At 38.3% G+C, this 16,142-nt stretch overlaps 1 protein-coding gene across 1 annotated transcript; it reads left to right on the top strand.

Annotated features, from left to right (window-relative positions):
* Positions 1 to 1,679: 1,679 nt before the first annotated feature.
* cdk10 (cyclin-dependent kinase 10) lies at positions 1,680 to 16,139 on the top strand. Its single transcript, XM_022213372.2, has 13 exons — positions 1,680 to 1,947; positions 3,759 to 3,831; positions 3,911 to 3,982; positions 5,012 to 5,114; positions 6,618 to 6,699; positions 7,123 to 7,190; positions 9,848 to 9,900; positions 12,203 to 12,272; positions 12,433 to 12,492; positions 13,499 to 13,622; positions 13,723 to 13,862; positions 13,952 to 14,004; positions 14,082 to 16,139. Exons 1-13 carry the CDS (start codon positions 1,858 to 1,860, stop codon positions 14,174 to 14,176), a joined length of 1,083 nt encoding a protein of 360 aa, XP_022069064.2. The 5' UTR covers positions 1,680 to 1,857; the 3' UTR covers positions 14,177 to 16,139.
* The last annotated feature ends 3 nt before the right edge of the window (positions 16,140 to 16,142 follow it).

The raw sequence follows: 16,142 nt of genomic DNA on the forward strand, positions 1-16,142 counted from the left end.
TGATGAGCATACCAGAAGGACAAAATTCTAACAAGATATGCAGGAACCCCACATTGCCACAGTTTTTTAAACATTTGTCCATGGTTCACACGGTCAAAGGCCTTAGAGGCATCTATAAAACACAAGAACATTGACGTATTTTGCCTATTGTAATTATCTAAGATCTCCTTCAGAGCAAAAATACACATATCTGTACTATGTTTGTGTTTAAACCCAAATTGATGATCAGAGGTGAGAATATAGTCCTCAAGTCTAAGTATAAGTCTCTCCAACACTTTAGACACGATGCTTGCTAAGGCTATTGGTCTATAGTTGTCAGAGCTGTTAAGCTTCCCAGCCTTATTTTTTTTGACTGGAACAAGTAGAACAGCCAGAATAGAATCTGGTAAAATACCATGAACCAATAACAACCTATAAAGTTATCAGTATGTAAAATGCACCTTTTCATATACATATTATTATGTTGTGGTCTTATTAGTGAGAAAGCAGATTTTAAATGCTGACATTGTGTCCGGTTCGTGATTTCCACCTTGTAAATAAGTTTAGTTCATTCAACAAGTGCCACAGGGATCATTTTGTGCTTCTTTTTCTTTATTTTGCTTCACTTTGCACCTGTTTTGTGCAATTTTGCCGTCATTTTGTGTCTCCTTCCGGTCCTTTTGTCTCTCTTTGCGGTTGCTTTATGTCTCCTTGTGCCGGTTTTGCGTCACTTTGCAGTCAACAAAGCTTCTTGTGCTTCTTTCTTGAAGTTGTGTTTGTCTTTGCTGTTAATTTGTGTCTGCTTTGAGTTGTTTTGCTCCTTTTTGCAGTGTTCCTTTGCTGTCATTTTGTGCCTCACTAAAGTTGTTTTGTCACTTTTTGCTGGTGTTTTGTGTTTTTATCTGTAATTTTGCATTCGTCTTGTGTCTGTACAGCAGTTTTGTGCTTTTTTTCGGGTAGCACTGTGTATCTTTGCAGTCTTTCTTGGTTTTTTTTGCTAATTTTGTGTGTAGTTTTGTGTGTCTGCAGTTATTTTGTCTCTGTCTGTGGTAATGTCGCGTACCTTTGTGGTCATTTTGTGTCTCCTTCAAGTTGTTTTGTTTATTGTTGCAGTTTTTTGTGTCGTTTTACAGTGGTTCTGTTCCTCCTTACAGTTGTTTTGTCGCTTTTTGTTGTTTTTTGTTTTGGTTAGTATTTTGTAATTTTGCATTTGTCTTGTGTCTCTTTTTGATCATTTTGTGTCTTTGCAATAGTTTTGCCTCAGTTCACGGTTGTTTTGTGAATTCTTATGGTAATTTTGCATTTGTTTTGTCTCTCTTTTTGTAATTTGTCTATATTTGCAGTCATTTTGTGCGTTCTTCCACTCCTCTTAAATCTGTTTGTGGTCGTTTTGTCTCTATTCCAAATTGTTTTGTGTTAAGCTAAATTATTCAAAATTGCTCCAGTAACAAACTTTTGCTCTCTACAAGATTTTATTTTTTTTTAAATTCACGTTTTAAAAAGCAACAACTTATATATACATATTCATTAACACATATTACACATTCCTTTGATAATAACAATAATACTAGCCATCCTCTGTAGGTTTCTATTGAGTTTTTGGATCACTTTTATGTTTATTTCTTATTTATCTATACGTGTTATTTTTTCATTACAGTTTTCTGACTGTATGTGGGCTTCACAGACTCCATCCAGATGCAGAACAGCAGCAGCAGAGTTTTTCCAAACTCCGGGAAACGTTTTTGTTGACCCGCAGGCCTCAAAACATCCAAGATGGCGGCGGGTTCCGCCACTGTTAGCTGCTGTTCGTCGAGTTAAACCCATGCGGATGTTTTATTTCTGCTCTTCTGACTTAAATAAACCACATTAAATACAAGAATGGACGCCGTCGGAGAGGACGAACCGGATCCCATAAAGTTGAAATCCGTGAAGGACTATAAAACCTACACAGTGCCTCAAAACGACCGGGTAAGAGACTGAGCTTCCAGCGGGGCCGAACTCCCTTTACAACTCCGCTAATTTAAGGATAATTTGATTAACAGCGACGATATTTACACACAAGACACGAAATGACACCATTTAACGAAACTAGATTAGCTACTGAAAAATTCGGCTTACATTTGAAATAGCTATAATTCCATATATGTCGGTAATATTACATATATGTAGGTAATATCGCTGTTTAGCTGCTCAAAACGTTATAAAAATGACTAATGCAGGCTATTGGCAAACACAAGCACTAATTCTAGTACACGTTAGGTTTTATTAAATACATCTGTTTCAAAAAAATGGAAAACGACACAATGTGAAGTACCGCGCAGTGTTCAGCGCGTAAAACGGCTGTTTTTTTACATGGAGTCTGGTTTATAGATCTGAAAGCGTCCCTCGGCTGATGGGCCACCTGTGCTCATGTGATTTATTTGTTTGCCTAATTAGTTAATTAGCGAGTCCGTCATTGTTTCCAGCAGCAGCCAATCTCATTACTAGTTTCCATTAAAATACCTTAATCCTGCACTTTAAACATCCACTGATGTCCCAGGTGTGTCCTCCTTACCTGCAGCACCTTTATTAGACCTGACTGGACTTAATTGGAATAATGAATCCGGATTGGTCGCCTGTAAAGTTCCTTTGTAGGTAAATTTGTCTCCTATTTTATTTCATTTAAATGGATATTCATCTTAATTGCTGGTAGCATCAAAGCATCAACCAGTTGTCTATTATTAAAGTTATAATCAGATATTTTTTGATAATCGAATAATCAATTTAGGTGTTTTTTTAAAAAGGAAAAACAGTCAAAATTCCATTTGTCCTTAAATGTGACCATTTTTTGTGGTTTGCTGCAGGTAAGAACTTTTTTCTGGTGCAATTTCAGGATTTTTTGATTTTCAAAATTCAAAATAAAATTTACCTTTTAATTAATTAGGTAGGGTTCTATTTGATCGCTGCATCTGTTTGTCCGTTTTCTGTTATTTAAGAATAAGCCCAGGTCATGTTTATTGTTATTATTGAATGAATTTATCAGTTTATTTTTAGTGATAGTTCTCCATTTAAATGTGAGATTGGGATTGAAAGAAACACCTGTTCTTGTGTCATCAAATGTCCTGTTTTGTCCAAACAGCAGTCCAGAAAAATAGTAGTTTTGTATGTTTGTGGTAGTTTTGTATCTATTTGTGGTAGTTTTGTGTCTTTTTGCAATTTTGTCTGTTTTGTGGTAGTTTTGTCTCCATTTGTGGTAGCTTTGTGTTTCTTTGCAGTTGTTTTCGTCTCTTTATGTGGTAGTTTTCTGTCTCTTTGTAGTTGTTTTGTCTTTAATTAGTCATCTTGTATATCTTTGCAGTCATTTTGTGTTTTTTTGTGGTAGTTTATTCGTGTCTTTGTGGTAATTTTCCATCACTTTGCTGTATCTTGTGTTTCTTTGCAAGTTTTGCGTGTCGTAGTTGTTTTGTAGCACAGCAGGTAGTCACTCAATCAGTTGTTTGGTCGACAACCTTAGAATATTGGTAACAAATCTCAATCTGATGCCATCAAATATCTTTTTTTTTTTTTTTTTTGTCCAACTAGCCGTCAATTTTAGTGTACCATATTTTATTAAAAAAGCATTAAAATCTGACTTTTGAGAAGCGTTTATATGGAAAAAAGCGCCTCCACATGTCACAGATTTTAATGCACTTGAATATTTCGTTGGTGTTTGATCATGACGTGTTCTGATAAACTGCAGATCTTATTAATGACATTCACTGATTTAGAGGAAAAATCTCTTTCTCTTGCTTTTCTTCCAGTTCGGGAGCTGCAGAAGTGTCAGAGAGTTTGAGAAACTGAACCGAATCGGAGAGGGAACGTACGGCATCGTCTGTGAGTCGCTGCTGTTCATAAATGGACTTTTGTTATCACCGTGAACCGGTAAATAGCCTGATCCCTTCTCCTGTCGTAGACCGAGCCCGAGACACCAAGTCTGATGAGATCGTAGCGCTGAAGAAAGTCCGGATGGACAAAGAGAAAGACGGTGAGAAATCTGCTGCAGCTGTTTTCAGTGTGTTACGGTTATATTTAATTCTAAATGCACAAAACAGCCTGACACAAGTCTTTCTGATGATTTTATATGTTTTTGTGGTGATTTTGTATCTTTTCTTTGCATTTTTACTTCTTGTGGTGATTTCACATTTTCTTGCTGTGATTCTGAGTCTTCATGGTGATTTAATGTGTTTTTGTGATAATTTTGCATCATTTGTTTGTGATTTTTGCTTCTTTTCGTGGTGATTTTGCATTGTTTTGTGGTAATTTTTGCATCTATTTTTGATGATTTATTTATTTTTACTTGTTTGTGGTGATTTTGCATTTGTTTTTAGGGATTTTGCACTTTTTTTGTGGCAATTTTGCATCTTCTCATATTTATTTTGCATTTTTTTGTGGTGATTTTGTTTCGTTTTTGTGGGGATTTTGCTTCTTTCCATAATGATTTTGCATCCTATTATCATTTTTCATTTTTTTCGTGGTCATTTTGCATCGGTTTTTAGTGTTAATTGTGGTAATTCATTATTTCTTATAAATTCATGTCTGTCTGTGGTCATTTTGCATCTTTTCATGTTGTTTTTACATCTTTTGGTCATGTTGCACATTTTTGTGGTGTTTTTTTTTTTTTTTTAAGAAATTTTGTGCTTTATACTGAAATATTCTGAATGGCCTGGAATAATCCTGGAATTCTGATAACATAAAACCATCTTTCTTATTAAAATTACATCTGAAAGTGTCCAAATAATGAGGCTTTGGTCACATGATAAATATCGACCACTTCTTTACCTTTAAATTTGTAAAATAAAAGGATTTCTGTACTTCCTGTCATAATCATAAACATGCAGCATGTGTTGACGGCTGTATTAAAAAAGGAAACATCCTCCTGTACCCTCCAAAGTAAAAGTCTCCTAACCCTTACAGGATTTTACAGGGATGTCTGAAGCTTCTGTTTAATGTAGTTTGATGCTGTTCCTACTATTCCTGCTGGACTGATGAATAAAATGTGTCGTCTGTGTTCCAGGGATTCCCATCAGCAGCCTCAGAGAAATCACTCTGCTGCTGAGGCTCCGACATCCAAACATCGTGGAGCTGAAGGAGGTCGTAGTCGGCAGCCAGCTGGAGAGGTTCGACCATCAGGACCGATTTTTACATTTAGGAATTATCGGTGTTTATTATCTTAGAGGAGGTGAAACGAGTCCAGTCAGCATAAAGGTTCAAACCATATTAAAGACAGATGTACAATAAAAAAGAAAATGCTCCTTCAGTTCATTATAACAAGCTGTTCTCTCATTTTTGAGAAGGCAAACTGAACACAAGCGGTGCATCTTTTCATGGTGAATTTGCGTGTTTTGTTGCGATTTTGTATCTTTTTGCGGTAATTTTACATCTTTCTGGCCATTTTTCGTCGTTTTGTAGTGATTTTTGCATCTTTTTGTGGCGATATTTGCTGGTCTTGTGGTAATTTCACATTTCTTATGGTGATTGTGGGTCTTGGGTGATTTTGCTTCTTTTCGTGGCGATTTTTGCATGTGCTTGTGGTGATGTTGCGTAGGTTTGCGTTGGTTGTGAGTCTTTCTTGTGGTTATTTTGAGTCTTTGTGGAAATTTTGCATCTTTTTGTGGTCATGTTACATGTTTTGTGGTAGTTCAAGGAGATTTTTTTTTTTGTCATTTTGTACTTTCTACTGACATCAGAACAGATCAGCGGCACACATCCATATGATTTCTGAAAATATATCAGCTGGTGATTTTCTTTGTTCTTGTGGTGACTGTGCATCATTTTGCATTGGTTGTGAGTCTTTCTTGTGGTAATTTCATGTTTTTTGTGGAGATTTTGCATCTCTTTGTGGCGATATCTGCTAGTCTTGTGGTAATTTCACATTTTCTTACGGTGATTGTTGGTGATTTTGCATCTGCTTGTGGTGATGTTGCGTAGTTTTGCGTTGGTTGTGAGTCTTTCTTGTGGTACACTGAAAGTCCTGCATGAAAAATCCTACATGGTGTAAGAAAGCAGCAAAATATAGTTAAATTACTGCAGTAAAAGTGCTGATCATGTGGCTTTATGTCTACAAAATAGTGTCCAAAAATGGGAAATAAAATTATTCATCTTTGTGACCAAATACTTGTTGTTATAAACTATTGTACCTGCTTGGTTTTGTCTTATTGGGCCATGCAGCCACATGTGGTTCAGAAATATCACTAGTTGACTTCTGCTTTGTTGTTTTTTTTTTAATATGAGCTCAAAGATGAGTCTTCATGACAGCTTTAATATCTTTCTTATGTTTCAACTCCTCTATAATCGGAGACTATTTGATCTGCTTGTCCAATATTACAGATTCTGAATCAGTGACACGGTGAGAAATAAGAGTGAAAATTTCAGGTTTTATGTTGAATAGTTCCTCAGATATTGTTCTTCAAAGTCCTTCAATTATGTGAGAAACGAACCTACGGAAAGTGGAACGACGAGCACCTTTTAAGAAAGTGAAAATGTTCAGTACATGAAGCTGAGATTTCACAAATATCTTAATAAATATCCACATTTTATGCTGTAAAATGTTCAAACCAATCAGAGATGATGTGAGCAGACATAGTTCCAAACATGTGACGACTGTGATCGTTGTGTTTCAGCCTGTTTCTGGTGATGAGCTACTGTGAGCAGGATTTAGCCAGTTTGCTGGAAAACATGCAGACGCCGTTTTCTGAGGCTCAGGTAAGAAGCTGGCGTTTAACTTCTCATAAATTCATGCTCCTAGCGTTAATTGGTTGCAGTGTTTACCGGAACTTAAATGTGTTTCCATCAAAAATTGGTCAAATTACACGATAGTTGTCTAAAATAACACAAAGTCGTCCCAAAAAGCTCAGAATTTGTCTAAAATAATTCGCAAATTGTACAAAAGACATGAAAATGGTTAAAAACTCTTCACATGGTGATTCATGTGAGGGGGAAAAATGCATATTTTCACCTTTATCTGCTCAAAAAGTCCATTTTAAGGAGGAAAACAAGCTGGTTAAAGGGTGAAAACTAGAGTTAGTTTTGTTTTAAAAGGTCACAAACCTTAAACTTCACTACTTCTGGACTCAGCTTGTATTCTTTTGTGGGTTGTGTTGTGTTTTCTTGTTTTCTGTGCTCCAGGTGAAGTGCATCGTCCTGCAGCTGCTCAGAGGTTTGGAGTATCTTCACCACAACTTCATCATCCACAGGTGACACATTTACAGTTTACTCACATCTTTTCATTTGTGATTTTACATAGTTTTGTATTTGTTGTGAGTCTTTGTTGTGGTAATTTCATGTTTTCTTGTGATGATTCAAGTCTTCGTGGTGATTTTGCTTCTTTTCTCGGTGATTTTGCTTCTTTTCTCGGTGATTTTGCTTCTTTTCGTGGTGATTTTGCATCTTTTTGTGGTGATGTTTCATTGTTTTGTATTCGTTGCGAGTCTTTCTTGTAATTTTTAGGCTTTGTTGGCGATTTTGCTTCTTTTCATGGTGATTTTGCTTTTTTTTTTTGCATTGGTTATGAGTCTTTCTTGTGGTAATTTCATAGTTTTTGTGGTGATTTTGAGTCTTTGTGGTCATTTTGCATCGTTTTGTGAGGAGTTTGCAGAGTTTTGTATTAGTTGGGAGTGTTTTTTGTGAAAATTCCATATTTTTTTTGTGGTGATTTTGAGTCTCTGTGGAATTTTTTAAATGTTTTTTTATGTTTCTGTGATCGTTTTGCGTCTTTTTGTGGTGGTTTCACATTTGCTTGTGGAGATTTTACATCCATTTGTGGTGATTTTGTATAGTTTTGTTTTTGTTGCGATGTAATTTCATGTTTTTTTTGTTGCGATTTTGCATCTTTTTCTGGTGATTTTTACATTGTTTTGTATTCGTTGCAAATCTTGTGGTGATTTTAGGTCTTTGTTGGTGGTTTTGCTTCTTTTCGTGGTGATTTTGGTTTTGAGCTTTTCTTGTGATAATGCCATATTTTCTTGTGATGATTTCAAATCTATGTGGAAGTTTTTGTGGTCATTTTTCACCTTTTGTGGTCATTTTTCATCTTTTTGTGGTCATGTTACATGTTTTGTGGTAGTTCAAGGAGATTTTTTTTGTCATTTTGTACTTTCTACTGACATCAGAACAGTCTGAGAACAGATCAGCGGCACACATTCATATGATTTCTGAAAATGTATCAGCTGGTGATTTTCTTTGTTCTTGTGGGGACTGTGCATCATTTTGCATTGGTTGTGAGTCTTTGTTGTGGTAATTTCATGTTTTCTTGTGATGATTCAAGTCTTTGTGGTGATTTTGCTTCTTTTCATGGTGATTTTTGCTTCTTTTTGTGGTGATTTTGCATCTTTTCCTTGCCATTTTGTATCTTTTTTTTTGTCATTTTGCGTAATTTTGTTTTCGTTTCGACTCTTTCTTGTGGGAGGTCGGATCAGGTGGAAGGCCTGAAAACGTGGAGGTGTTTACAGGTAGTCTGCTGCTGCTAAAAATAAGAGATTAATGCTGGAAAGCTGTTGATGTAGAGCTTTTCTCCTTATGAAACTCATGCTGGAGATTCTCTGACTAATTTAGTGGGAAGAGAACAGATTAAATAAGCAGTCAGATGGACACCGTGGATCTTATACCCTGGACATGTTTTATGATAACTCACCAAAGAAAACTTTAAAAAGTGCATTCTGGGTAAACTTACAAGGCTCATATCAGCATGTTGGTAGGTGGTTGGTCAGAACAAGTTGTTGACGATGAAAGGATCTTTTTTTTTTTAATCTAACTTTGATAACAGGATCATCTTCAGACATGGATGTTATTCAAGCAACATTTAATGTTTAGACTGAGACACCTGGATGGATGTAGAACTGATCTGGTCTCAGTTTGTTTTTTTTATCACAACTTAAATGTGTTTTTCATCCTTTAAAAATTAGTGAAATGACCTGACAGTTGTCCAAAATTAAATTAAAATTGTCCCAAATTTCCCCAAAACTACAAATTGTTCAAAATTCAAAGAAAACTGTCCAAACAGGCTTGAAATTGTCTCAAATTTGTGCGAAACTGTACAGAAATTACTCCAAAAGCGTTCCAAAGTCATACAAAAATGAACCAAAATTACTCAATAATTAGTAGAAAATTACCCAGAAATTGTCCAAAATTACTCAAGAAATAATTCAAATAAAACAAAAATTGTCTGAAATTGCACAGATTTTTTTAAGAGATCAGATCTTTCCAAAATGATTCAACATCAGACCAAAATAAATTTAAATGTTTTTCATTCATCAAAAATTGCCTAAAATGACGTCATTAAAGTCGTCCAGAATGAAACAAAGTTGTCTCACATTTCTCTGTTTGTCAGAAATGACTCAAACTGTTCAAAATGACAAAAGGTGTCCAAAATTACACAAAATTGTCCCAGAATTATTCTAATATCCTCCCCAAAATGTCAAAAAAAACCTTTCAAATTGACTCAGTATTTCCCCAGAATGACTCAGAAATGGTCCAGAACTGGTTATATTTGGATTGTCTTCAAACTGAGACACCTGGATGGATTTAAACTGATCTGGTGTCAGTTTTTACCAGAACTCAGATGTGTTTCTCCTCCTAAATGTCATGGTTCTATCTGCTGGACTGATGAAGTTCTGAGGCTCAGAAATGATGGAAAAAGTTCAATAAAAAGTGACAAATCTGGAGCCTCCTCTATGGATGGAGGTAGAACTCTGATCATTGATGAAGTTTAAACATGATTCTGAGGTCAGATGGGAACTCTCTTCTGATTTTTTTTTTATTTTTTTTAAAGACTGCGACGCCTTAAAGTTTGTTCTCCTGCAGCAGGTGAACGGAGAACGGTGCTCCTCATGATCCTTGTCTATCTCGTTATCAGGGACCTGAAGGTGTCTAATCTGCTGATGACAGACAAAGGCTGCGTTAAGATCGGTGAGTCGACTCCAGCAGCTTTAATCACATTACAGCCGGACTGGCATACATCTGAAACCCGCCTCAGCCGACCTCTGACATCCACTGACTCTCCAGCTATCACCGCCTCCATGACGCAGAACTATTGCTCAGCTTCTTCACTGCAACGACAGGACGCTCTGTGACTTTTTGTAATATTATTAAGGATCGGTAACAATAAGTGCTGCTTTTCTGGACTTTTGTGGCAAACTTGAGCGATAAAATGACAATTAGATATGGTCAATTCTGACACGACTAAGCAGACCAGTTGTCTCCATGTTGGTCTGTAATCTAAATCTGACCTTCTCCCAACTAAAATATAAACCCAAAGATCAGAGGTGTAGTCCTGTGATCGACTGTTACCTGGGATAGACTCCAGCCCCTCCACGACTCTCATGAGCATTAAGTGGTGTATAGATAACGGATGGATGGTTTTGGTCTGTGGGATGAACAGGGAGAACATGCAGACTCCATGCAGAAAGATCTTCTAGCTACAAGGCGAAAGTGCTAACCGGCACGCCTCCGTTGTCGTATTTTACGCTTCATAACGCGCCACACATTTTCAGGTCGGTACCAGAATGTGGTTCACTATCGTCTTGCTGAAATAAGCAGCAACTTCCCTTTAAAAAAGGCGTAAAACCTGAGAAAATAGTTCAAATAGGGATGTCCTGAAGCCGATCAAGGTCATTTCTAACTGATTAGTATCGGCACAATTCTAAACTTGGTCCTTTTATGTCACAAATATAATAAATTTGGATGATTTTCCTCATTAGTGTAGGTAGTGTCTACAGATACGTACCCGCAGCCTGTGGCCTACGGATACGGCACTTTCCCTTTTCATAAATATTAATGAGACGTACATGAATATTAATGAGCCGGCTGATGAACGCGCTTTGTGATTGGCTGGTAATCCGACGTACATAAATATTAATAAACCGGCTTGGTAATCCGAGTGATGAAGGCGCTTCCGTGATTCGAGGTGAATCTGCGTGCCGAGCCTGTCATGTCAGTCATCTGCAGTTCTCTTTTCTATCATGCATAATGTCTTATAAATATCATTATCTGACTTTTTCACGGACAGCGATTTGGGGGTTGAAATCAGCACTACTATTAAAAATAGCAAAACTTTTTATTCACGTGACCCTGTTCTAATAAAGCACAAACAGCAAACAAAACAAATGGCGGAACTAACAGCCAGCAAACTACAAGTATTTTTTTACCTTCAAAAGTAGCGACAGACTATTACATATTAACAACCTAAACAAAACCCTGACGTATTTTCTACGTCTGTCAACACAGACACTGTCACAGTCACTTTAATGTTAGCGGACTCTGTTGAATGGCTAAGTTACATAACCACAAACAAATCTCACAATATCACAGTAAATCGAGTTTGTGGGTTTTTTTTTAATTCATGCCGAATTAAAGAGCTGCTTCTCACCATTCACTAGTGTTTGTTTCATATTCGACATCCTTAACTTTATCTTGTAAATTAGCGTCCGAAATTAAATGGGAACATTTGCAATGGAGTTCGTCAGCCGCTTCCACCACTGAACGCGGTAAGCTAATTAATAGGAACTGGACTTCAAACAATTTATACACGGCGTCTAAAAGCGTAAAAACTGCAATGTCTAAAGTGTGAGAGGAGACGGTGTATTTTTGGTTAAATTATACAATGTTCGCCGTCAAAGTCATTCATATAAACTGCCTGTAATGTGCAGCAAATAGTAGTTAACCGGCGCCAGCTCTTCAGTGACCTTAACACGTCCGTACCTCTAGTACAGATGCTACGGGTCCGTACCTGTAGCATCAACCTTAATGCAGAGTTGTTAATGAATAAATGATCAATTTACCAAATAATTTAAAGGCTCCAGACCCATATACAGGTTGCAAAAGCAGCGTTAACATAAGCCACTGAGATTTATTAATGCTGCACTGGTTGAATCTGGCTTGAATTTACATTTGAGCTCTGGTTGGAGGTCATGAAGCACCACAGGAGTCTCTGTCTTGGTGTCCGTTGCTGCTAAACCCCCACAGATGCTTATTTTAAACTCTGGATGGTTCTTTTCTTCTTTAGCCTGGAGTACACGGCATCCATGGTCGCCAAAAACTGTTTGAAATGTGGACTTGTTTTATTTTTTGTTTTGTGTCGGCATAAACTGAATATATTCCAGTTGAATTTTTTTTTCCCACTATACTCTGACTTTATGTAGTAGATTTGCTGATAAAGATGTTTATAAATGCTGTATTCTCATTGATCTGCTCTTAATTCCTCTCCCTGCAGCTGATTTCGGTTTGGCCCGGATGTACGGAATCCCCCAGCAGCCCATGACGCCTCGAGTGGTGACGCTGTGGTGAGCGCTGCTGTCCTGGTTCTGCCTGTGTTTGGCTTTAAGTGGCGTCCTGCTGGTGACCCTAGTGTTGCTGTGCTGGTGCTATCTCAGTGGAAACTCTTGTTTGTAATCCGCCTCAGTAATCCTCCTTTAACTCTGGATGTTTCCCTCCTTAATGCAGGTACAGAGCTCCAGAGCTCCTCCTAGGGACCAAGACTCAGACTACAGCCCTGGACATGTGGTGAGAAAACACCCTTTAAACATCCAAACAAGCCCTTTCTTACCTTAAGACTCTCTAAGAAGTTTTGCAATATTTACAGGATGTTTTGTGCCAGGTTTCTGATGAACAAATTCTGCAGAAGATGATGGTTGTGATACTCAGTTCTCATCAAAGCTGCTTTATATGAATAATTAATGCAGCACAGATGGAAGAAGACAAATGAGAGGCAAGACTAATTAAAGCTGCAAGCATCGTTGAACATGGTCCACGCGCTATGTATGAGTGGATATTGACACTGGTGTGATCAGGGGAGGACTGTGATTAATCATGTAAAGTTTGAGGAAGATTGGAGCATGTATAGGGTAGTTAGACAGCACTTCCTGTTTCATGGCGAAGCATCAAAGTTCAGGAGGCCGCCATGGCAACGCCCTTTGACTGTTGAGGAAGATTTTGACAACTTTTCACCACTAAAGGCCTGTTGTATGTACTGACTAAATTGAGATCTCTTGGAGTTACCCTCATGAGGAGGTTGGTCTTGAAAAGGAGCAAAAATTAGCAATAACTTCACACTTAGGGTTATGGTTAGGGTTATCAACTTCCTGTTTGGGTTTAGTTAGTGTTAGGGACTTCCTGTTTGGGTTTAGAGTTGAATCTGGATTGAATTTGTATGTGAACTTTGGCTGGAGGTCATTAACCACCATAGAAGTGTTTGTCATGGTGCCCGTTGCTGCTAAACTCCCACAATGCTCTCTGCTTTAACATAAACTGTCGTCTGAGTGACGCCTCTGGTCTCTACAGTATTAAACAGGAAGAGGCTCCACCTGGTGGAACAACCAGGATCTATGATAAATTTACGACCACCTTCTTCTGCGATTAAGAATTTTAATTTTGCTGAATTCAGAGCGTGTATGTTCGAGGAAAATAGCATCCGATTAGGACTCGTATCAGATCAGGAGCACAAAACAGCTTGGTCAGGACGTCCGTCGTCTAAATAAAGAATAAACGTCTGGTCTTGTTTCTGCTTCAGGGCTGTCGGCTGCATCCTGGCTGAACTTCTGGCCCACAAACCGTTGCTGCCAGGAACCTCAGAGATCCAGCAGGTGGACCTGATCGTCCAGCTGCTGGGGACACCCAACGAAAACATCTGGCCGGTGAGATCCAGCGTCCTGCTCTTAGATGAGGATAAATGTTGGTTCTTCTGGAGGCTCCACCTGCTCCAGATGTTTAACCTGACGTGTGTTTTTGCTTCAGGGTTTCTCTCAGCTGCCGCTCATCGGTCAGTACAGTCTGAGGAAGCAGCCGTACAACAACCTGAAGAATAAATTCACCTGGCTGTCTGACGCTGGACACCGGCTGCTGAACCTGCTCTTCATGTACAACCCACATCGAAGGTAAACAAACATACGACGGCATCGACAGCAACCGCGATGTTTGATATTTGCGGCTGAAGCTGTTTTTGCTTCTTGTTTTTCTGATCCAGAGCAACCGCCAAAGACTGTCTGGAGAGTTCCTACTTCAAGGAGAAACCTCTGCGTGAGTAAAAACTTCATCTAATGTTTGATGAATCTCTGCTAATCTGTTCATCGTTAACTTTGTGCTCGTCTGCGCAGCCTGTGAACCGGAGCTGATGCCGACGTTTCCTCACCATCGCAACAAGAGATCTGCTGCTCCGGCTGAGAGTCACTCAAAAAGAAGCAAAGTGTGAAGAAGAGCTGATGGACTTTCTGCTGGAGGGAAACTGTCAGACTCACGAGGTTTTACTGAACAGATGGTAAAAGCTGAACGTCAAACTGATGAATGTTTTGTTGGATCGTCACCCAGAACTCTTTAATGTCAACTTTAATGTAAATATTTGAGGTTTAATAAGGATTCTGACGGATGTTTGGACCACAGAAGAAACAGTTCAGGCCTTAAAGGGGAACTTCGTTTTTTTTTCAGCCTGGGGTCTGTTTTCATGTCTTTTCATACATGTGAGTGATGGAGAAATGAATTTTCAACATAGCTCCAGTATTTAGCCAGGCAGGCAGCTTAGTAGCTCAGCTAGCGTAAAGTATGGGGCAACTTGCCCCCCCGCGTCAAAGTCCGCCCTAACGTGCTCAGATAGTCTCAACGAGTGTCCCACAACATACTAGAGATGAGAAGTGAAGGAAAACCTCCACATTACCTGGCGATCGCTCTTTGTTGTGGTCTGTATCCAAATGTCAGGACGCTAGGAAGCAAATCTTGTTCCGAAATCGCGCGATAGCTCGCGCCAGAACACCGTTTTTGACACGAGCTATCGCGCGATTTCGGGGGAAAAGCACGTTGGGGCGGACTTTGACGCGGGGGGGGTAATTGCCCCATACTTTTCACTAGCTGAGCTGCCAGCTGACCTGCTAAGCTGCCTGCCTGGCTAAATACTGGAGCTATGTCGAAAATTCATTTCTCCATCACTCACATGTATGAAATTACATATGGAAACAGACCCGATTGGGGGGGGGGGGGGGGGGGACAAAGTTCCCCTTTAACTTGTGTTCCATATCTGAGTTGTCTCACTTCAGCCACAAAAGATGGAGGTCTCGTGATCATATGATTACAAGAAAATATCTCATAGCTCCAAGAAGATCAAATTTTAAAAGTAGAATGTCTCATAATTACAAACTCTAGTCTCGTATTTCTGAGAAAATATCCAATGATGTAAAAAAAACCCTCAAACTTATTAAATTATTAATTGGAATGGAGACAACAGCAGATTGTGTTCTGCATTTTAACAGTTAAACAGTGACTGTAGGTTAAGTTTTTTTAGAAGTTTTGCAAAAACCTCTTCCTTGACATTTTTTCCTCTCATCCACATGAGTCACTGTAAAATCACATCTACAAAGTGTTAGCTGTGTGTGAGCCAAACGTAGCACCATTTTTACTCAGATTATCCAAAGAAAATGTGAATTAAAGCTCATTTAAATCCACTACAGTTAATATTAGGGGATAAACAGCAGGCGCTAACTGTTTCAATGACAAAATAAACAATTTCAGTTTATTTTAATGTATTAATGTGAGAAAAGTTAGTTTCTTGACAGATTTTTTTCAGTTTTGGTCCATTGCATGTATCTAGTAGATGTTAAGACTGGTTTTTGTTGCTGTTAGCTTTTATTAGCTCAGATTTACAAGTTAAGGCCTGTATTTTTTCTTTCTCTGGTGTTTGCAAAGTGTCCCTGCAGTTTACAGTCCTGCTGGTAGACGCTTTAGACAGACGATTAGATTAAACATGGAAGAATCTGCCTTGAAAGTGTTTTGGTGCAAAAAGATCTCAGGTTTGATCCTCACAGTTCTGTCAAAGTGTCCTTGAGGCAAAATAGTGAACTGCTGAGCTGCTTCGTAGACGTTAAAGGGACAGTTTGACATTTTGGGAACATTTTTTTAAAGATAATATTGTAGAATGTGTAAAAAAAAAACAAACAAACAGAAATTTAGCTTTTGGCACGAGTATTTTTACCGCAAAGCTCCAGTTTGCTTTCTAGTCTTTATGCTAAGCTAAAATGCTAACTGCAGCTTCATGTTTACCGCACAGATCTGAAGAATGTTTCCCAAACTGTTGAACTTTTCCTTTAAGAGCTTCCAACTACTGAAGGTTTCTTGAAATGTTAGCCTCCTAACATGTTCAAACCATGGAATAAAACCGGTGAAAGCAGCAG

This window comes from Acanthochromis polyacanthus, chromosome 8 (assembly GCF_021347895.1).
Source record: "Acanthochromis polyacanthus isolate Apoly-LR-REF ecotype Palm Island chromosome 8, KAUST_Apoly_ChrSc, whole genome shotgun sequence".
Taxonomy (NCBI): domain Eukaryota; kingdom Metazoa; phylum Chordata; class Actinopteri; family Pomacentridae; genus Acanthochromis; species Acanthochromis polyacanthus.